The sequence below is a fragment of the Pleurodeles waltl genome, chromosome 9, assembly GCF_031143425.1.
Source record: "Pleurodeles waltl isolate 20211129_DDA chromosome 9, aPleWal1.hap1.20221129, whole genome shotgun sequence".
Lineage (NCBI taxonomy): Eukaryota > Metazoa > Chordata > Amphibia > Caudata > Salamandridae > Pleurodeles > Pleurodeles waltl.
The window spans coordinates 936,981,089-937,005,243 of NC_090448.1; the positions used below are offsets into that span (position 1 = coordinate 936,981,089).

A 24,155-nucleotide genomic window follows, 5' to 3' on the forward strand; every position below is an offset into this window, starting at 1 on the left:
CACCCCGCCCTGCCAAGTGCACAGCACCAGCCTGCGCAGCGCATTGTTACCGTTCACTTCACATTTAAATGGAGAGTGGCGTTTCTGCTCAGATCTCTTATGTATAGATAAATGCACATAATGGTTGGGAAGCAGTGTGAGTGAGTAGCCAGCCTCATAACATGAATATTATGTACACACCACAGCATGGGCTGTAACACTAATGTAGTAAAGTGCACACAGAGCTGTATAATTTACCAGACTAGCCTGCATAGAGGTTACTCATGAAGTGCTTCTCATGTAGTCTGTGCACTACAGTACTCCCCAAACTATGTTTATTATCACTTCCACTGCACTGTGCATGTGCTCTGGAAATAGGCCAAGTTTGCACTAGAATAACAGCCCCTGTTGTCTAGATATGCACACTAAACACAACATAACGCTTGTTTTAAAGATGTCTTAGGGACAAAAGGCAATTCGCACAGTATGTGAACAGTAATATAATAACATTACGAACAAGAAAACACTTACAGGCAGCACTGTCTGCACCCACAAACAGAGGCAGCAACTTGTCAGCTTTATCACCCTTGAGGTGAACAAGAGCCAGCATGACCTCTAGAATGCAGGGCCAAATAGGCTTTTTATGAGGTTTTGTCTGCACATTGCTTGCGCTGTGCTTCCAAAGTCTTTTGTAAGTAAAAAAAAAAAATCATAACATGGGGCTTAGAACCCCTCCCTTACTTACCAGAACGTACCAGTGGTTTATTCCAACCACATTCTAATTGACATGCTTTTAATTGGCCAGCATGTGGTCTCCACATCATCTGCTTTCACTTCCGCTCTTGCTTTACCATCCTTCCCTGGCGTGGAGCTTTGACTAAGTGCAGCTTCCAGTCATTGGCCACTGGGCAGTCTCCTTCCACCGGCTACTTCAATGTAAAGGTACTTTTTTTTGCATTTCCGAATGAGCACTCCTTACGAGTGCATTTGCAGGCTTTCTTCTCTTACATTCTGTCTGCCAAAAGAAGCCTCGCCTTCACTTCCCGTTGTGCCTTGATTTACTGGCCTGACTTTATTGTTTTGGCCGTACCAGCGGAATAACAGAAATTCACTAGAAACATACTTGCTTTTTTGTCCATTTTGTAGATGCCTTCGGGCTGGCATTTCACAATGCACGAACAAAGCCATTAGTCCAGGTGGCAGCTGCTGTTTGTGTTTTGCTTCACTGTCGGGTCGGTGGCTATTAATTCAGCTGTTTTGGTGCCTCTTTCTGTTCTGCTCCTTGTGCATTTCTGTTTTTCTACTGGCATGTCAGCTCTTAAACAGAATATTCAAAGACTTCTCAGGTAGGTTTGCCTATGTAACTGTTGCTGAGTGTTGTGCTGCATCTTTGTGGTGCCTCATTTTCCTTTTTTTCTAATGACAAATAAAGACAGCTTTTTATTGTGGAGCATTATGGTACTGATTTTAAATGTTAACTTAAAATCATTCTGAAGCCTGTTACTAGATACCAGATGTTCTTTGTTCTAGTGGGAATATTGCTCCTTAACATCAAGACATTGGGGGACAACAGCCAACTTTTCGGTTAGGCTGAGCTTAATTAAGGCTTACCCTGATTGCGTGCATGGAAGGCTCACAGAAAGCTCCTGCTAGTGTTAGTTCAATTTGAAGGGATTTTGGAATCACTTAATCTCCCTGTGCCTTAAACAATAAAATAATTTCATTTTGTGTAACATAACTGGTACTCACGTAAAATGCTCCAAAACCTTTGTATAGAATTTGCACTAAATAAAACTGCAAAAACAACAAAGATTGGCAACGATAATGGCAATAGGTTTCGCCTCTGCAAAATCTATTGGTTTTGTCAATGTTTGTTAGACTTGTTACATAGCAGCCCTATTTAAACCGTGTCGTACAGCATCCAGTGCCGCTTCAAACCATATCTGTGCCTTGACCACATCATACTGCTTTTTTAACTTTAAGACATGTCACAGCAGCTATTGCTGTTGCTGCTGCGTAGCATGTCTAAAAACTGTTGACAAAAACAACAGATTTCACAAAGGTGAAGCCTATTGGCTTTGCCAATGCTTGTTCAAGCAGGCGTTTCCCCATTGAGCAGAAGCCACTGGAGGTAGGTTTTGAAAGCTCAGGGCGACTGCTGATGCCTCTGTCACTTCCCTGCTCCCCAACGTTAATTGCAGGAAGCAAAGTGGAAGGGTAGGGGTTAGAGAGTGGGAAAAGAGAGGAGAGACAGAAATTGAACAGAAAGAGAAAGATAGTGCGAGGAGAGCAGTGCTTAATTTGAGTTGATGGTTGCAGGTGGGGCCCATGGGCACTCTGTTTTTGTAGACTTTGGCATATGTTTAATTTTCAGACTTTGATCCGAGAGTAAAACACACAAGGGGGTAAGAAGGAGGAAGAGAAAGCTGAAAAGACAGTGACAAAGCGAAGAAGCAGGGGTAAAACAAACCTGTAAAAATGTGATAAAGCAGCAGGGAAAGCATGTTGGTGAATGAAAAAGGCATGAGGTGAAATCCAGACTATGCAGCATTGGTATTCGGCAACCCTGATTTTAGACAGCAGCACCTCCGGGATTCTGAGAAAAATATGGACCCCAGAACTTATTCCTTTACAAATTAAGCACTGGAGGACACAAAGGGAGCAGGGCTGGTTTAGGCATTTTTGCCAGGACTGTTTTTGGTCCCCAAGTCTAGCACTGCCTGAAAATGACACTGTCTTGTGGCATTGGTTGGGTGAAGTGCCACTCCAGCAGCTGGAACCGGGCAGCAAGAAAGCCAGTCTGACAGCAGGCTGTCCCACTGGAAATACAAGAAAACAAGCAAGGGCATAGATTTCCTAAAATGCGACAAGGTGTACCCATCTAAAAAGTATAGGGTGGGCTGCGGCCAATCGAAGCTGGTAATGGCCATGTTTAGGGATATTAGTTTTAATTTAGTTGGAAAAGAAATGCCATTCTGAGTAGGGTCTCAGTAAGATAGTCTGGACTGGGTTGTCCATTGTAGTCCAATTCTCGCAGCAGAGGCAAAGGATAACAGCCTAGCTTACACCCCTACCTAAGATCAACTGCCCAGGCTTAGGGTGGCAGTGAGAGCTGGCCTTTTAGTAGCCCAGGCCCAGCAGGAGACGTCATTTGGAAGAAGATCGGAATCAAGTAGAGTAAACTAGCTGAAAGCTGCATAAAAGTAAAATTACTGCAGATTATGTAGCAGTGTGTAATGGCAAAAGGTATCAAAACTCCAGGAAAGAAAAGCTTGAAACTACCTGGACTATAAAACCCTTTTACACCGTGGTGAGCTACACAGCAAGGAATCAATGTAACCCTCTTTGTTTCTACATTTAAAAGAAAATATAGAAATTGTAAAACATCCTTAAAGATATGAAGATGATAGCCATGGATTTGTCTGCTGAAGAAAATGCAGTTTATCAATCCTCTGGGATATGCAATTGTCTGCTCAGCTTCAAATGGTTAGGTTTTGAGCTACCTTTTCTAATTATGTCACTTTGATGCCTTTCTAAGTGTGTGTGGAATTGGGAGGTGTAATCTAACATTTACACAATGCACATGTAGATTGATGACAGTGGCGTAGCGTGGGTTGTCAGCACCCGGGGCAAGGCAAGTAATTTGCGCCCCCTAACCCGGGGCAAGGCAAGTAATTTGCGCCCCCTAACCCGTGGATTTAGTCTCTTCCAAGATGTTGCGCCCGGTGCGGCCGGCCCCCCCTGCACCCACCACGCTACGCCACTGATTGATGATGTGATATCATTTGTTAGTGTAACTTGAAAGGATGTACGACAAAGGGAGGAAACACTTGGACAACGGTACAGCTTTGATCTGTATTGTGCATATGGTGGTGACAAGAATTGTGTCTAATGTGTACTGTTGTTGTAGGATAATGTGTAAGTATGGTCTGAGCTGGAGGCGCTACTGATCTAGCAAACACTGAACCATCAGGGTGGATTTTAAGTGATTGATTGCTGTAGGAGTTGTCACCTCACCTACTGGCACATGACAGGCCACGACAAAGCAATGACGAAGGGAAATAATTGTAGAAAGGGTAGATGGAACCATGCTGAAGCAGGAAGAGGAGGATGGGAGACACAAAGACCAAGTCCAAGTCAACACGCCCATCACCACCATGTGCTCAGCTGATGAGGTAGGTTCAAAAATAAAGAAGCAAGTAGGCTCAAAGGTTCCACAAGGATGTATCTAGCAAAAGCTTTAACCCGAAGCTATCTTAATTAAACTTCAAGTGTGAGATCTACTGTTACATGTAGTGCTCTTTTGCCTGTGCATTAACCATCAACTCAACGTTAAGAGGATTGAAACTGTGACCATTGGTCATGCCAGTATTTTCATGTCAAGGTAGATAAAAAAAAAAAAGGAAAATCATCGCAATTCAGCATTTGTCTCGTTTAAATGTAAACATAAACCAGCAACAACTAGACCTGGGTGAAATTTCAATTTTGGGGAGACATGTTAAGACTAGATGTACCATTCAGGATTTTTCTTTTTAACAAATACAGTATTTCAGGTAGATTTTTTTCTATAGCGGACCATTTGGATAATTTTTGTGCGCAATAGAAATCCGAACATGAACAGCGACATTTTGAAAGTGAGCGGCAGTTACTATAACATGTGCGGTCACCAAACATTTCAGGTCGATTTTTTACCGGAGTATGTCTTTCGTGTCGTTTCTTTAGCACATATCTACAAATATGAATGCGAGCGGCATTGTTTGGAATGCAAGCAACGAGAAATCAACTCAAAATTATATTCTAAAACTTAATTTTTACCAGAACGCACCATTCGGTAATCTTTTTGAGTGCACGATGCATTGCACATAATTATGCATAATCTCGGTTAATGCTGTATATTTCACATAATGACACCGCACAGAATAATGTAAGTTACGCCCACCCCTAGTGCTTATCCAATTCTACCCCGATGATAAAATGACTTCTGCTTATACTGTAGTAAATTTAATGTGAAATTACACGTTAAGCAAGCTATTTGAACACCTAATTTCAAGTTGCATGTGAATATGGATTTGCAAATCTGATATTATTGAGAGTATAGCTAACCCGGTACAGAGTTCTTCTGAAAAAAGTTCATAACAGTGCATAATTCTGGGATCACCAACCTTCGAAAATAACGTTTTTCAGTCCTTATATCGACTGTCAACATATAATCATCAGGATATTTTCCTTTTTTAAATTCATATTGAAAATGCACACTGTATTTTTAATAATGTGATCGAGAGCTATTATAATAACTAATAGATGCATTATACTTTGCACAGCTACCTAATGAATTTAATGGGACCATTTAATGAAAAAGCGGAGGAGCTAATGGAGATACTTGCAGAAAAAGCAGATGGACATGAAGGTGTCAAAATGCATGAGATGATGAACAGGCTGACTCTTGATGTTATTGCAAAGGTAACAGTCATTTTTAATGCTGCGCTATAGAGAAAGAGATGGAAAATCGCATTTCTTGGCATGTCAATCAGTACAAAATGATAGAAGAGTGATGAGCGTTCATTTTATATGGAAAAACACAATGTGAACATCAGTATCATCAAATCCAAGAAAGATACAGGTGTCAATTCTATACCTTCTTTTTGAAAATGTTTTATTTTGTATAAAATGACACCTCTCGTCTTGCATTAATTTTTAGCCATCCAGTGGGTGTGACTTGGGCCCTCAAACTGCTGTTCATTTCAAGAACAGATGTGGGGTGATTGTCAGATGTGTGGCTGCCCAGGGTTATGATGCACTAATAATCACGTTCTTTCACCGGTTATAAGCTGAACACTAATTGAATCAGAGCAATCCCATTAGGGATAAACGGGGGAACCATGAGGGGACTAGTAAGAGAGGTGTGCTAGCACCCCTATCAAATGAATCTTCCTTCCGTACTGGTATGGCAGCAATCTAGGGTTGAGAGATATTATTTCTGTTTAACAGAGGGACAAACAATTAGAGTCCACTTTAATTTACAAATCAGGTGATTTGGAGGGAGCAGAAATCATTTGGACAAAGGTGCAGCTTGGAGAGCCAAGGTAATCAGAAAGGAAATTAGGAACGCAGCTCCAGGTAATTGCATAAGTCAGAAAAAAACATAGAAGCAGCGTCAAGTTCAGGAGAGTTTCAGGGATGTTTTAAAAAAGCCAGGAACAAAATATATTAATCAAACAATCCCAGAGTGATGATAAAACAAAACGAATGTGTTCAAGTCGATCCGTGAGTGTACTTGATCGGAATGCAAGTATGCAAGCAGTCACTGCAAAATATGGCATTGTCAGGGATTGTTAGACTGTCCGCTTTAGGATGCTGTTCCTGCAAGAGGTCTAGGATTCAAAAATCGCTTCAGAGAGGAGGCCTACGTGGCTGCCATCTTAGTGTTGGACGACATCGCAGTGAATCCTCTGATATATTTAAGAGGAAGCCTGCATGTTTCGATGGGCAGAAGATGGGAGCCTAACACAGAGACCATCAGTTCCCAGGAACTCAGTACAGCAAGCAAACAAAGATGACACACTACCCTGGCTGGTACCATATCCCACACCACTTCACAGAGCCAGAGACAATGCCATTTTCTGTGGTAAGATAAGTGTCATGGAAAAAAGAGAAACCGTTCGTGTCCTAATGATGAGCTGTTCCTGACCTCGCGTTTACTACAAAGATATCCTTTCTCATTGAGAACAAAGTGGTATGTCTACGCCGGATAATTTAACTGGTTGAAGGGTACCAATGGGGACAGGAATCTACATGGCCTCCCACAACTAGCGACTTTCTCCCCCCTGCACCTTAAATAGCAGCACTTTTTTTGTACAGAAGTGGTGCAGTGCAGTGTTTTCCTGAGGGCTGCATGGTGCAATAAATGAGGCTTTGGGAAGTGGCAGGAGCCACCCAGGCCAGAAGAAACTGCTCCAAACACTCTGGCCGACAGGGATGGACATCGAAGGGAAGTTCAAAGACCTCACTGTTACAGTCCATGAGATGGAAAACAGAGCAGAGGATTCAGAAGGTCGATTGCACAACAACAACATAGGCATCATTGGCTTTCTGGAAGGTGCGGACCTGGTTTCTTTTTTGGAGGCATGGATATCCAAAACTGTATCGCCGGTAGGCCTGTTGCCTTTCTACTTGGTGGAGTGGGCCCTCTGAAGTGCCGGCAGGACGACCCCTGTCGGGTGCACCACAGAGGCCTGTAGTAACTAGGTTGGTGAAAGTCAAGGGTGTATAAATATATGTAGTATAAGATTTGAATCCCATCAAAAGCCTCAATTGTAATGCTTCATCTGTCTAAACCTTCTACCACATTCATAGTTTCAACGTTTTCATATACATCTAATCAGCTATAATATAAAGTTCTGGGTTTCATCACAGTAGTTGTTTTAGAAGGCAACATAGTGGGCCACTGTGCTCTTATTAAACTTTCAACAATAGAGTTTAAGAAAAAGAGGTGGGTTGCATAACAATTGGTTTGATTTAGTACTTCAAGCAGAGTTTTATTCTAAGTACCATATTAACAGCTGCCATGCTAGCCCATAATTAAGGGTGCTAAAGATGCTATGGGCTATATTACGGAAGGATGCTACACACATAAAGCCGATAACTACACAAATATTGCATTCAAGACAAAATACTCCTAGAGTTAGTGGGGCAGTAGGTGTGTAGGCAGACAGTGTAAGGGTAAACCTGGTGCACAGTAGAATGTATTTGTCATGAGCCCGAGTTAAACACAACTTAGGTCAGCACCTGGCTAGAGACCTGCAGGTCAAAGGTTCGAATTTCTTTAGGGGCTTCATAACCTTTTGAAGTTGAGCAATCGCACCTCTCATTCAAACACTTTGAAACTATTGAAGTTCTATAGTAAGCTATAAATAGGCATTAACAGTAGTAGCATAGCATACAGAAGTAAATAAAACAAAGGCTGCCGCTACTAAAGATGATTACAGCGGCGCAGGTAACACCTCATATGTCCACACTCCCCAGAAACAGCTATTTGCATTTCCCAAGAAGACTTGTAATACTTTTAATAGCTGGTTTCTTTGCAACAAGCGCATCCTGGACCACCCACTTTGGCAGCTTCAGCGGGGATGGGAGCATTTATGGGCCTCTTCTGTCTACAACTCGGCAGACAAAAGCTGATAAATATTGCTATCAAGGAATACAGCTTCAATAGAAGAGTGAGCAGAATGAATGATTTGTAAATAAAAGAGGTAAAGATTGAAAGAATATTAAAAGAAAGGAAAGGTGAAAGGATAAGTGGGTGAATGAACAAGTGGGTAGGTGGAAGGATGAGAGAATGGATGGATGGAATAGGGAACGATTGACTGAAAGAATTAATGAATGACAGAATGTAAAGGTGAAATAGTCGATTTCAGCGGGTGAAAGGAAAGGCAAAAGGATGAATGGATAGATGATTGGATGGAAGAGAGGGGAGCTCTTCTAGGGAGGATTGGGCTCACCCGTTCTCTTATTTGGTGTCATCAGAGGTTTAGTTAAAAGTGGGGGGGTAGTTTAATTTTCTGGCTACTCCTTTGGTTTGCATTACATCCTTTTACTTCTTCTAACTTTGAATACAGGGACCTAAGACAAGCTCGCCAATCGAATCGTCAGTTTGCATTAATATGTTACCAAAGGGGTGATTTTTACAGACCGGAGCCATGTGAGTCGCAAAGGACGTGGCCCAAGACAACTAAAGGAAGCCTACACAACAAAAGATTCAAAGTCCAAACCATGAAGGTTTATTTAAAATTAAAGCTCATTATAGAAGTAAAGGGGCAATTAGTCAATTCAAATCAGCATCAATAAAGATCACAAGTATAGAGAAAAAGTCTAGAGAAAAAGTTCAATTTTAGTGTCAAGTAGCTGACTGCCATGGAGTCTGCCTTTAGAGAAATGAGGACAAGGTCTTGCAATTAAAAATATTCTGAATACCGAATTAAAAAGCAAAATTATATGGCGAATTCTCAATAGGCCTGGCACGCATCTCAGAAAAGGCACTTTATGTAGGTTTTCAAGCAGTTAAAAGCTCAGTCATGACATGGCCTAAAATTAAGTAATAATATCAGCAGCTTGTAGATTTTCATAACTCACTATACATTAACTTCAACTTTGCTAGAGACACCTTCAGAATGCATAATTAATGCTAACCCTTCACCTAAAAACAAGAAAACAACATTACATCTTTGCTCATATTAGAATACAACGAGCTCTTAGAAGTCACCTACAGGAACAGGAAAATTCTTTGAGTTGTTACAACAGTAGGTACAGTTCGAACACAGCTTTAGAGGTAGTCCCAAAATTAAAGATTGTGGTTTCAGCACATCGCCACAGAACAGATCCTATTTCAATAATTTTGTGTCAGAAATGGCACAGTAGAAGGAAAAACATGCATGCAGAAAACCTTTCAATGCACTTTTAAAAGCCACGTTGTTTTTAGCTGTAAATGGAAGACCCAAAAGACCTAGTAGATTTGTTTTTTGTAGCCAAGTAATGCTAACGTAAAAACACAAAATGTTAATTGAAAGTTTCATTAATAAATCTGGTCTCACGGGTAGGGCGGTGGTCTTCATTCTGTAAACATGCTTTCTTCCCATTGGCCAAAGAGTGTATTAATGATATGTAGGAAGGCTGCAAATACAACAGCCTTCCCTGGAGTCCTGCATGAATTTTCCCATTCTCACTGTCTTGTGCACTTTCTCTCTTGTGTTCTCTTTATGGCTCTCTTCGATTTCCCATTTTCTTTGTTTCTTTCCCACACACTCCTTAATTTTACTGATATCTTTCACTCTCCCAATCTTTTTTCACACACTCTCTTTCTCCCTCTTTTCCTCTCCCCACTTTCATCTACTTCTCGTCTTACTCTATGGATATCATAGGTTAAACATTTATACAATTAGTTTTTTCTCTTAGTTCCAGCTCTTATACTTTTACTGTTCACTCATAAAATAATATTATATGTTCCACAGTACAATGAGGAATACAAGACATAATGAGCTTCTCAATCACTCCAGATCAAGTACATTTGGAGAACGCTGTACCAGCCACAGTGGATGGCATTCCATTAGTCCTTGACACCTCTATTGGGATTAGAAACTATGGCTTTCATGACATCATCAGTTCCCACATTAACCCAATGAGCTGTCTCAGGAGAGGGGGTGGATTGAGGTGGAAGGTGTCAAGTGACAGAAGGCAATGCGTGCAGTAGCAAAAGAGTGGAAGAATAACAGAACAATAAAGAGAAAGGAAAAGCATGATGCTTGGAAGAGAAGCAAAGGGAATAAGCCAAACCAAAGAGATGAAAAATGGAATAAGAGGTAGAGAAGAGATATTAGGCAACATGACAGTAGGAGAGAACATGATGAAGTGGTGAGTGAAAATGGTGTAGATGAGAGAAAAGAAAGAGGGTAAACTAGATTGAATGGCTTACATCAGTGGCCCCCAACCTTTTGACTTCTGTGGAACCCCACTTTATCATTACTGGAACCTGGGGATCCCCACTAAATCATGAATGGAATCTGCGGAACCCCACTGAGCCATTACTGAAAGCTGGGGACCTATTCTGTTAATATTATTTAATTTCTTAGCAGTCGCAGACCCCCTGGGACCACAGGTTGGGAACCACTGGCTTACAGTAAAGACGCCCACCTACTGCAGTACAGCATGTTACTTGAGCCTCACATTCCACTACTTAGAAAAACCTGTTCTTTTGCAAAGTGAAATTCTGATCAGAAGTAACAAGGACTATGTAAAATAAAAGCAGCACTTGCCTTAAGCAGCATCAATATTAGGAGTTCAGCCATCTTTAGTGAAGGGACTAGTTGGGGGTGTGACTAGCCACAGCAAGATGGAAGACGAGATTTAGTATTGCTCCTCTGGGAGACCTGTGATCTGGTCCCATCTGGCTTGCAGCCTGTGCCAAGCTGCTCACCAACCATGCCAGGGAAATGAGGACATAGCGAGAGGTGGGACCAGCAAGAACTGCTGATGCCGGTGCTTTGACACGAGGCCAGAGGAGCCACCTGGAGCAAAAAAGCAGCGCTCCCCTGAGGCCCGGTGAGACTCCCTGGCAATGCTGTTCAAATCACCAGTGAGTGCCCCCTGGGGGAGAGACCAAACATGCCTGGAGAAAGCCTGAAGTAACGAGGAGCGGGACGGACCTGCTCCACGCGAGGGAAGTGGCAGTGCCAGGGGAGGCCTGGGGGGGGAGGGGAGGGGCTGGGCAAGCCCCTTCATGACCGGACATTGCTCTGCACAGCCCACATGACCAAAGGGTACCAATGGGGACAGGAAACTACATGGCCTCCCACAACTAGTGACTTTCTCCCCCCTGCACCTTAAATAGCAGCACTTTTTTTGTAAAGGAGTGGTGCGGTGCAGCGTTTTCCTGAGGGCTGCATGGAGCAATAAATGAGGCTTTGGGAAGTGGCAGGAGACACCCAGGTCAGAGGAAACCGCTCCAAACACTCTGGCCGACAGGGACGGACCTCGAAGGGAAGTTCAAAGACCTTACGGTTACAGTCCATGATTTGGAAAACAGAGCAGAGGATTCAGAAGGTCGATTGCGCCAGAACAACATAGGCATCATTGGCTTTCTGAAAGGTGCGGACCTGGTTGCTTTTTTTGAGGCATGGATATCCAAAACTGTATCGCCTGTAGGCCTGTCACCTTTCTACTTGGTGGAGTGGGCCCACTGAAGTGCCGGCAGGACGACCCCCGCCGGGTGCACCACAGAGGCCTGTAGTAACTAGGTTGGTGAATGTTAGGGGCAAGGAAACCACATTGCAGGTAGTTCACACCACTGAACCTTTTGCTTTTGACAATGTGCTTATGCTCCTGTTCCTAGATTACACCCTAGCAGCCCAACAGCACAGAGCTTTGTTCCTGGGAGTAAATAAGAGCCTGCAGTCAGCTAGCCTCACTTATTCCCTGCTGTTTCTGGCCAAACTGAAGGTTATAGTGTATCACTCCAGCTATTTTTTCACTGAGCCTGTGGACGCCTGGGACCGGTTGGAGCAGCGCTACTCTGAGACTTCAGAACAAAACACACCAACACTACATAGGCGACCAGCAGAAATGCATCAAGGGTCCAAGCACTACCACAGTGGGAGTGGACATGCAGTGATGGTCAGAGCCCCCACCCAACCTCGGCCAAAGCCCGCAAAGAGCACATACAGGCGCTCTTAATGTCCACTAAATGTGGATGGGGAGGTGATTTCCACCACTGGACAACCCTGAAGGGACATCACCTGAGACAGGATTGCGTGAATCAGAGAAGAGTGTTGCCTCAGATAATCTCCTTACCGTTACACCACAGATGGCGAATGACATTACCTGAACCTAAACATAAACAGGGTTCCGTGGACAACACAAGGAGGTTTCTGGTATGGGAGTCACATGTGGTGTCATACATTGCTTAAAGATGTCTGATCTCTCCTCCCAACAGGGGTACCACTGAACACAGACCACCTTACTGGGGTTCTCCAAGAGTGGCGGATTCCATGAGGGTGGCTCAGGTGGCTTCCTACACTTAGGCAGAGATTGATTCAAGAAGTGTTATATCCCCCACCTGTTACATACTGTCTACATGTGAAGTGGCCAGTACAGGTTGGATGCCCCCCCATTCTTCAAGAGATCTGATGCGCTTTGCAGCTTACAGACTGGGGGGTACCGGCGAGTGGGAATGTGAGTAACTTTTTTGTGCAGTTAGTTGTTAATCTGAACCTTGGCATGGGAGTTCTGTTCTTCCTTTTTCTCAAGCCATGCAGTATGTTTAGAGATAGCCATGTGCGCAGACTATCCCCTGCACCTGGGCACCTCATGGATGCGCCCTCTGCCCCCCTCCTTCCCTACCCCTCCAGATTATGGCTAGTACATGGTTAGATTATGGTTTGTAACATCGAAAGACTGAGGGATGGGCTTCACCTTGTCATAGTTTGGACTCTTGCTCTAGGCAAGACTGCTGGTCAAAGGATGACAGTACTTTTGTTTGTAGGTGACTATGCCTATCCTACAACAAATCTCAACTGTTGTCCCAACCTTACCGGCTCACTAGCAGGACCTCACCAAAAACACAATAGTAAAAAGGTGGTTTGTGGCAGCCTTTACGCATGGACTCAAGAATAAGACATCTCAGGGAGTGTCGTGGTTAAACGGAGATTACCCCTTTCTCACAGATATATCATGTCTCATGCAAACAAAGGCAATGACAAAGATGCAGTAAAGTTTCAATAGTTTTTATTTAGCACAACTGCAATTTGCGATAAGTTGCATGGGCTGCAATGATTAAGATAATGAATAATGCAAGAAACAGAATTGTGAAGACGAGAGTCATTATTACAAAGACCCCCACCATCTTGCAATGCATGTAAAAGACATACGAGATGTAATATGCCCTAATACCCTAATATGATGGGCCTAACCTCCTACCTAAAGAAGAGCTGGGTTGGCTAAACCTAATCTGCCAGTGCTAGGTCCATGAGAGGAGCCCCCCACCCTCATTACGTTGGAATGAGGTCTCTATCTCAGACTCTGCAGTGACACGAAGACTGGGTCAGCGTCAAGACGACGTGCAGCATCGATATCAGCAATGGTGGCGATGCCCTCTGGTCGGAATCCCTCTGATTATCTGTCTAAAGTGCGATGTATTTATACATATCTACCAGGACCCCTGACGTAGGTGTGTTCCCAAACAATAGATAACAGACATGCTTGGGACGGCAATTATTATAAACAATCCCTGGAAAGTATAGAGAGGGAAAATCCCTAAATGTGAACACCTACTGTTTGTTTGTCTTTATTGCTTGATCTTGACGTCTTAGCGCGGTGGCACTGATAATGCAAAGCATAACAAGTGTCCTAACTACAAACAAGGCATCCATCTTAGATGAATTAAATAATTAAGAGGGTTATTACAACTTTGGAGGAGGTGTTAATCTGTCCCAAAAGTCACGGTAAAGTGACGGATATACCACCAGCCGTATTACGAGTCCATTATATCCTTTGGAACTCGTAATACGGCTGGTGGTATATCCGTCACATTTGGGATGGATTAACACCTCCTCCAAAGTTGTAATAACCCCCTAAATGGGCTAAGACAGAGCAAGCTAAGTAGGTTAAAAGCCAGTAGGTGACGGGGGCACGAGTCTGCAAGCCAGAGGCTAAGCTAACTCCTGTTATCCCAATAAAACAAACGAGGATTCACTACAACCTCACGTGAGGAACCCTACTTCTTCCAGTACCGACTTGGTGATTACAGCCCCAGCTTTAGAAGATCCAGTGTTCTGAGAATTAACCAACACTGTCCTATTAAATTACTTAGAGGACAACTGGGGAACTTCTACTACTAAGCTGACAGAGTGGGAGGCAATAAAGGTGTTCATATGGGGGCAATGCATGCATTCTGTGGTGGGTGCGTGAGATACCGTTCAGCGCAAATTGACACTAGTTGAGGCATCGCTAGGTACCCTTGAGAACTCTGTGTGAGATGACCCCGCTGAGTGGCCCGCTTTAGCTGATCAAAGGGAACGACAGGCCCGCCTTATAGAATCACCACGATGCCTTGACTATAGGGCATACTAGTCCAGGATTCATGATTAGAGGGATAAACCAGGCTGATTACTGGCATTGTTACTTAAGAATGCAACAGCTACTACCCAAAACTGAGATACAGGTGTCTCTGACCGTGCATGCCACTAACCAAAATGACATACATGCAGCGTTCACCACCTATTACACCTTGCTGTATGACCCCTCCCCCCACCATCCGAGGGACCACTGAGGCCTGATCAGAGACTTCCTAAGCTTGGTTACGATACCTATAATTGAGCTAGTGGGACATGAGGATCTTAACACTTCAATTACAGAACAGGAAGATCCGAGGAGCGATTAGGGGTTGCTGCCACATGCAAAACCCCGGGAATGTGTTACCCATAGAGTTTTACAAACCATGTGAAGTGCAACTGCCCCCAAAGCTATTAGAGCTATATGCCACTCTCCTTACTGTGGGGCGATTGCCTCCAATACTCTGTGTTGCATTTTTATTGTCACTTCTAAAGCCGGGACGGGACCCATTAGAGTTGACTTCATACAGACTCCTTTTCTATGCTGGGTACAGACTACAAAATACTGAGCAAAATTATAGCCATGAGACTTCTTGAACACCGCTCACATTTAGTCCATCCAGATCAAAATGGTTTCATACCACGTCGGTCCACAACGCTTAACGTTCACCTGTTCCATAAAGTGCTGTAGAGTGCGCCCAGCTAGCGGCCCTATGCGGCATGCATAGTATTAGGCCTAGAAAAAGCATTAGACAGTGGACTGGGAGTACATTTTGTGACATTGAACGCAATGTACCTCAATGGTATATAGCAGTGGTTCATAAGGTTCCTCTATATAGAACCCACAGCATGGGTGAGAATAGGGCAATGTGTCTCGCCCCCTTTCCCGATAAGTAAAGGCACGCATCAGAGCTACCCCCTCTTTTCATTTATGTTTTCCCTGGCAATTGAGCCAGTGGCAAAAGGGCTCAGGCATGTCAGACCTGGGGCATTCCACTGGTGGGGGTCGAAGCATATAGTCTTGCTATATGCAGACGATGTTCTGATATATGTAAGAGATAATAGGGCAGGCACCGATGAGATAAGAAATATCCTGGCCGAGTTCCTAGCCACTTCGGGGCTTTGCATAAACTGGTCAAAAACTTGTTTGATCCTGGTCCATGCTGAGTGGCCCCCACAGTGAATCATTGGGTACACACATTGCCTCCGCTGGCAGTGCGCTTGTTCCGCTATTTGGGCATCATCATCTACCATGTCCCTGACACCTTACGAATGGTAACATCACACTCTCAGATCGGCTTCTGGTGTACACTCCCACTCTTAGTACAGGGAAGAGTGTCCCTAGCAAAGATGGTGATACTCCTACGCCAATTGTATTATGTCAATAATCTCCCTGTGAACGTTCTGCAGCACTTTCCACACATTACATGCAATGCTCAGGGATTACTTTGAAACAAAGATAGACATAGGATAGCTCTAGTCAAGCTGCAACTTCATGCAACTCCCAGTGGAGAGAGGTGAGCTTGGTGCCCCGAACTTCAAGCACTGCTGCCTAGAGGAGTTAAGGCTGGCTTCTGAGCCTGTTGCACAGCAGATGGTGAGGGAGGTGTTACTCCCACAGGGGATATCTCCCCCGCAACCAGTCGGTTCATTGCTTGAGTGGCCCACGATTGCTGTAAGAGGAGCCTGTGCCTGATGCCGAGCATGCCTCAGTATGCTTCTGGGATTTGATTAAGCTTCACCAAACATCTAAAGAGCTGCTCGGATGAGAGGGTGTGACACTGTGGGAGTCAGCCAATGTGGGAACCCTGGGTGATTTGTTTTAGGTTGGAGTACTCATCCCCTTTGGCCAGATGAGAGGCGATAAGGGCTTACCAGCAGGTCACTTCCTGGCCTATGGGCGGCTGATAGCAGAAATGGGCAGATTTTGTAATATAGTTGACACAGAACCTGACCCGCACCCACTCATAAAAACAATGCACAACATGGGGGAGGCCGCCAATTGATCACCTGACTGAGTAGGACCCACTCCTACCTGTTGCAGGATCCCTTAGACTCTATTAGAAGGGCCTGGGAGGGTAATATAGGCCAGAAATTGACCCAGAAAGAATGGGATAGGTCTCTAATATATCCACAAAAGGTCTCCCGCAACACTCGCTTTCAGTATATATAGCACGACATCCTGCATAGGGCATATCTCACCCCAGCATGGCTTCACAGGCTCTTCCCTGCGTCCACATCAAACTGCCTGCACTTTAAGGAGCCCGAGGCAGACATGAAGCACATGTTATGGAGCTGCCCGCTGCTGGTCAGAGGTCACAGACACACTTGCCAGGATAAAGGGCTGTACAGAGCTCCATAGCATGCTAGGGCTTTCTAAACATAGAAAGGCTGGTGGAGTCATGCATTGTTTTGTTGACTTGGCGCTGCTAATGGTTCATAGACTGATCACTATGCACTGGAAGGCCAGCGTGCTGCCTGTGATTGGTCACTGGCGAGCAGCACTGTTTATGTGGGAGAGGGCTGAAGCCACATCGTTGAGGCGGGAGGAGGCGCATGGACTGTGGAGGCAGACTGTTGTAGCAGAATGGGAAGGGCTGCTAGATGCCCTACAGGAACAACAGGATAACTCCACCACATTGGATTGAGTGTTAACATTGGTCAGGATGTGTGGAACCCCCTTACGATCTATGGTCTCGCCGTCCACTCCTGAATATGTGGGGAGAGGATGGCAAGCGCTGTCATGGCACAGATTATGTCACACATTGTAGGTGGATACAGACCTGCCACACCAGAGAGGGTATTTTGGAAGGGTCAGCGAGATACAAGGTTGTAGTAAATATCTTGTTACCATACGTTGCTATGCTACATGTCTACATTTAAGTTGGCTTCTTGCTTGAATGGTTTGTAAGGCTGTGAAGTATATGGAGCATGTATCTCATGATTATTTCGAACATGTGTAAAACAATATGAGGGGTTATGTTGGCTGCCGCTTGCACTGATGTTTCCAGCCATTCAGCTAGTGCTGACCTACTCACTGTACTGTTGGAAGTTACACTCCAATAAAGATGGTTTTAAAAAATGGGAAGGGACCAGTATTTGTTCTAACCTGTCTGGACGCAAAGGAACCTACCTTATAAACTGTCCCTCACAGCCGAATTCGGAGACTCATCTCGCTTTTAAAATAACCCCTGAATTCAGGAAATCAGGGTTAAGTGCTTCCTGAAAAAAAGTAGTGGTGTGGTCGCCTACTCATATGTACACATGGAAACTGGCAACAAATAGTGCACCAGTGGGACTGAGTACTGGCAGCTTGACAAACCAGGTGCCAAATGGTCTCACTTTGATGTTGGTCAAGATCAGTAGATCAAAATGAACTAGATTATTAAAGTTCACCAGCCACGGTGGTCATCATGCTACTGTCGTTGACATGAAGCTGACTTGTATTTCATGAGGAATGCTGTTGTAGTGGAATGTTCGCAGATACATTAAAATGTATTTTATGTGCCAAATAAGTCAATGACGTTTACCACGTTTGACATCACCACATTTCATAAATCTGATTTTTGGGAGGACATGATAAAAAAGGGTAAGGTGATTTATTAAGTGGTTATACAAGAAGTGCCACCAAAAGGGGAAAAAAACAAAGAAAAAAAGACAAGGGTTTATAGATGCAAAGATAACTGTATGCTCCTCCTACCTAGCCCTCTCCCCTTACAGTTCATTATCAAAGACATTTACTGCATGAGCCATACAGCCATTAACTCAACATGATTAACTGGGCCACATTGGCGTCGGAATCTTGTAAAATGTGCTGCGTTTTGTTCTCCAGTCACCATAGACCGCTACATATTAGTAAGGTGTTTGCGGGAAAGTCTGCCTGTTTTTTGTCATGAAATAATAAGCAAAATCAGTGGCTAGTAATCAGCGCTCTCTGTTTCACAGGTGGCGTTTGGCCTGGAACTCAATGCACTGCATGACGACAGTACCCCATTCCCAAGAGCCATTACCGTGGTCATGAAGGGAATGATTGAAGTCCGCAATCCTCTGTCACAGGTTTGTGGCTTGTTTCTTGTCTCTTACTATTATTTTGTGTAGTGGGAGTGTGCAGTTGGATCTATGAAGGGAATCATAGTGGAGGATTAAAATCTAACAGCTGGTCTATCTCACAATCACTGAATCACAAATGTGTAGATTTTGCCAGAAATAAACGAGCCAGTTCAAGCGCGGCGGCACTCTCCATGTTGGAGATTGTTGATAGCACTTCAGGAGGATGGTTCGTGAGCTACATTTGCCAGGTTTTGTACATGTTTCACATACATGTATGTTTTACATGTATGTTTTCACGTAGATGAATGCAATTCTGTTCCCATCACACAGGTCTGTATGTGTCAATGTGTGCTTGGTCAAGAGAGCCTGAATCAATTAGGGGATTACATGTACACTTTTTCCCAAGCGTTGCTACCTTTATAAAGGCAATTCACTTTGCAATCCTCTACTAAAGAGCGAAGATAGTGCATGCTAAGCATGTAAGCGATTTCAAGGAGACATTCCTGCACATTAATAAGCAAGCACTTTCATTTACACACAAGTGTGCTCACGTTTAATTGTCGAAATTGTCAGTTGGCCTACCAGATGGAGAGTCGCAAGTCATTGCGGTCATTGTGGAGCTCACATTTTGTAGGGATTCCATTTCCCCTATGGTTCCCCAGAATAGTTGTTTGTGGCGCTTGCGCCCATTTATTAGCTCAGGTAGGGGCTTGACCTGTGAAGTTTTAACCCCACCCACAAATGTTCAAGAACGGTAATATAACAGCAAGGTGTCATGAATATGTAAAGCATACATGCCCTGAGTTAGCAGGCAAGCAACAGTGGGTCTGCAGGTGTGATGCTTGATTCTGCTTGCGTAGATGCATGTGGCTTTACCTCAGAGGGTACATGAAATGACAGCTCAGACTGAATAGTTCCTTTTGGGACGAGGGCAGAACAGATTTACATATGTCTAGCCCTGGCTGTAATGCCACAAGCAATCATTGTTGTGCTGGGTGCATGTACCACTAACCCATGTCATGAAGCTCACCAAGCTGAGACACTGTTCTCAAAAGTTTACGCATTTCTTGCCTAGATTGCCAAATGTGGAGGGGATATTTGCATTCTCCAATTCTTCTTTACTGGAGATTTTGTCACTACTTTGGAAATCGTTTGTCGCAGCAAAAAGTTCATAATAATGAAGGAGTGAAGCATGCTCTCCTTGAGTTAGCCAGTAAGCCATTGAGTGGCTGCGAACGGTGATATATGCTCCTTCTTGCCTGGTATGCATTTGGCACTTCTTCAGATGAAACCTGCCCTAGCAGGTCAGGGTGGAGCATTGCTTTGGGAGTGTGGCCAACAGTGATTTGCATATGGGTAGTCCCAGTCTGTACTGGCACAGATGAGCTGAATAAAGATGATATAATGAATATGGCCCAGAGTAATTACCTATGGCTAAGAACATTACAAACATTCCACCCTCAATTTTTGTGCTGCCTACATGTACAACTAAACTATTATGGAGGTGAAGCTTATGAAGCTCAGGTAGTGCACGTCTCAATTGTCATCTTTTCCACAAACACCCTCTGCTTCTACAAGCAGTCCTATACTAATAGCCACTGGTTTTGTTTGGTTCAGTGCAGCATCCTGTGTTGCATGACATTCATTTTTGAAGTTTATGGAAAATATTCTAATCAACATACAAACAGGTAGAGTGACCGGCTCTCTTGACTGTTGCTTGACAAAGAGATCGATAGATGGATGTTTCTATTTTGTCCTCTCTAATTTCAGATAACCATTGTTTGGGATAATGTATTTTAGATTATCATTAATATTTATTTATTGTTGCCGGACATGTCTGTCTACAGATTCCTCACCTTTTGGACTGCATCCCGAAGATTTTTCAGCATAGCCCCTATGCACAGGGAGGTGGTGCTATGCTACTGTACGTTGATCCTGATCCTCCCTGTAAGTGCCACCCAAGCACACTGACATCAATTCTGTTCTTTACGCACCTTCATATATGGAAACGGAGCTAGCTTCCTAATTTCTTCTTGTCAGTTGTGTATCAAAATTATTTTGCAGTGTGCAGGTGAACAGGTCCCCTCCTGAAATTACTGTGTTTAAGCCTTGTAGGGGTTGTTGCAAGCAGGTATCTGTGACAGATCCCCATATGTTATTGCTCTGGTGTTTGGGCATCTGCTCTAAGTCATGCAAGGAGTGTGCTCCTATGCAGCCCAATGCAATTCAGTATTGTGAAGCCAACTTGTACATTGCCGAACACCACAGCAAAAGCCCCATTTCTCATTGAAATCGAGGGTGTGGACACTTTCTCTCTCGGTCACTCCTCCAGCAAGTCTTCATCATGTTCCAAGCTCTTCGGGCAGATCGAAGTCCAAAAAGAAATATAAGAAGGCCAAGTGTGATTTGTCCCTGCTGCGCCACTCTCTCTCCTAGAATCTGCAAGGATTTGAAGGTGCCCCTGATACTGCTCCTGGTAACCTATGATGGAGTCAATACCACAGCTGATCCCGATGCAACCTGAACTTTCGCTCCATCAGCAGCATTGCAACAGCGTGAGGCTTTCAACGTTTCCATGATGCATATCGTTGGCCCCCCACTGGTTTCTTCTGGTGTGCCTTCTGGCCCCAGAGATCCACAGAGACCTCCATTTGGGTTACCACCAGCAGATCCGTACTCTGCACCATCTGCACCTCCTGAAGGCACCTTAGGTTCAGCTCTGACTCCAAATTTGCTCCATGTCTCCACCAAAATTTATACCAGTTCCTGTTATGTGATTGCTAGCCGTGAAACCAACCCTATTGTCCTGTGATGACACCAATTTCTCTTTGAACCTGCAAGAGGCCAGTGGACTTGACACTTCCCCTGACACAGGAGTGGGTTCTCCCTATTCCCTCAACAGAAGAGACAACCTCATGTGCTGTGGTCATCAGAAGGGCAGCTGAATTCCTGTACTTGAAATTGATGTCTGTTGAGGTGAAAACCAATGTCAATCCTAATGTTTTGCTGTCCGAGCAGATCTTGTCTAAGCCCTGACTGCAATTTAACGATGCCCTGACTGACACCTTCTTTGGTGCATGTTCTAAACTTTGTTCATGCCCACCTGTACACAGACAGCTAGCATGACACCACAGTCTTGCTCCAGGTGTCTGTTCCTTATTGACATAAGACCATCCTGCAGAAGGTCTGGTGGTTCAGGCTTCCACTAGCAGGATCAATCCAAACTCATACCTTATGACCCTCACCCCAAGTAGAGTGTTGAAGAGAATTGAGGCATTCATGAAATGAGAATTCTCTTAAGCCAACGTCTCCATTGGTCATTCAGTGCCATCTGTTTGCAGTGTAGACACTCCCAAGTAGCATGGAACATGATCGCAGAGATCTTCTTAGCAGCCCCTGAGAAATTCCTTGCCACCTTGATGCAGACCATTCAGAATGGCCCAAGTGTGGCCAAATATGTCATGTGGTCAGAGTATTCAGGACTAGCATGTTGCGCCAGCTGCAGGCATGGATCAGATCCACAGGCTTCTTGGGTGACATCCAAGCATCATTCATAGGTAAGCCTTTTGACAGATCTCCTCAATTTGTTGAGAGCGCTGATTCCTCAATAGAATAATTTAAGGAAAGTACAACCACAGCGTGCTCCCTTGGTCCCTCCACACCACAATTAACTGTTATGCATTTATCATTCTGTAAGTTACCTCAGTAATTTAGCAAAATGATGAAGCCTTTTTTTAATGTTTCTATATCCTCACCTTATAGAGACAAAAATGGTCGGTCAATTTTACGAAACACCTGCATCCCTACATTTGGAATACATTTAGGAGTTTTTTGTAAATTGACCATATATTTTAGGATTACTTCTGGAAAGCTGTGGCTGTCGGTTTTCCAGCAGTATTCTTCCCATTTCCACTTGCAAAAATTTAATAGGTGCGGATAGATGCTTGTGTAAATGTTTAGCAAATGTACATTTGCACTTTAAGATAATTTCCCTTTTCAGGGTCGAGCCTGCATTGCATGCGCTCGCGCATGCGTATCGCAGCAAGACCCTTTTGTATTTAGAAAAGAGCTCGGAGCCCTGTCAACTTCACGTCAGTGTTTTTTATTGGTTCGTGGGCTTCCCTTATAAAATCTGCTTGCTTTCATTAGTCAAAGGCACGCATATGTTATGCCTTTTCCAGTGGCTAGCCCTCCTCGAGCGCAGTGATCAAGTACAGAAAACATGCAGAGGCTCGCTGTTTTCCATCGGGCTCGTGGACTATTTTTTTCTCTAACTTACGAGCGCGATCTCGCTTGGCAGAAGTCGAGCGCTTTACATACTTGATTTCACTTTTTCGGGTTATGTACATAAATGCACTTTTGCCCGATAGGTGAAAAGTCGGGTTAGGAGTTTACAACGCGATCAGCTCTAACATGAGCAAACGCGAGACCCGTTTCATTGTAAATGCTTGTTCTTTTTGTGGAGAAAAACATCCTGCACACCCTCAGTTTTGGTGGTGTTACAGCCTCATTCCCACCCTTGAGATGTACTCATGCTGAGTAGATCTCCAACCGCATTCAGGGTGGGACTACCCAAAACTTGCCCATTTTCTGGTTTTTACTTACTTTTTAATGCATAGGCATTACTAATCTCTAAAGCCCACTCCCACTGTTCTGTGAGATTTGCATACGTATGTGAGAGTAAATTCATGTTTAGCAAATACACATTTTGCACGTTTTTGAGAATGAGGCCCTCTGGGTTCATGGAGTGATAAATGCGTAAATTATTAAACTGTTGTTACAACTAGGTACTTCCGATATCATGGCGTGTTCGGGTTGTTTATTCAGCATTTTGAAAATGAGTGAGTTAGGCATACGAAGGCACACGGGAGACAGATCTGATATCTAACATTTCATCCTGTGCAATTCAACTTCACTATTGTTAGTCTAGTGTTTCTTTTACCGTTTTCAGCATGCATAAACATGTATACGTTTACAGTTAGAAAGCTGTGACGCATGTTTGATGTTTTCTTTCTATGGTATTTTCCTAAGCTGTTTTCCTTCTTAATGGTGCTGGTTCAAACATTTTTTTTAATAACTGCAGTTTTTCCTAATTTATCGTTTAGTATATGCCAGGAAAGCAAGCCTTTGTTAAAGAGGTGCGGGAGAGCCTTATGTTGCTTCGTCGCACAGGAAAAGAATGCCTCGAGCAAAGGCAGAAGGCCATAGAGAACGGAGAGGACATACCGACGGATATTCTTACACAGATTCTAAAAGGAGCTGGTAACTCAAACATTATTTGATTTCATATCATCCCCTTTAGTGAGGCCATGCTAAATACTGATACTAGCATATATAATGAAAAGTAGAGTTTTTATTCAAATATCTTCCTAGATAGCCTAAATAAATGCTTGATTATCTTTAATTAGCAGCTCAATCATATTAGTTTTTATGTCATAGATGGGAATATAAAAGGTACATCAGGTCACTGGAAAAGATGCTAAAGTATACAAAAGTGATTGATAAGATACTTGAATTAATCTCAGCCAC

At 43.8% G+C, this 24,155-nt stretch overlaps 1 protein-coding gene across 2 annotated transcripts in view; it reads left to right on the forward strand.

Moving 5' to 3' along the window:
- LOC138260125 (cholesterol 24-hydroxylase-like) overlaps positions 1–24,155 on the forward strand; it is a 279,929-nt gene that overhangs the window by 149,106 nt on the left and 106,668 nt on the right. For both annotated transcript variants that reach the window (XM_069208300.1, XM_069208301.1), the window contains exons 6-8: positions 5,301–5,439; positions 18,522–18,632; positions 23,732–23,888. In XM_069208300.1, coding sequence (XP_069064401.1) covers positions 5,301–5,439; positions 18,522–18,632; positions 23,732–23,888 — 407 coding nt within the window. The remainder of the gene's footprint in view (positions 1–5,300; positions 5,440–18,521; positions 18,633–23,731; positions 23,889–24,155) is intronic.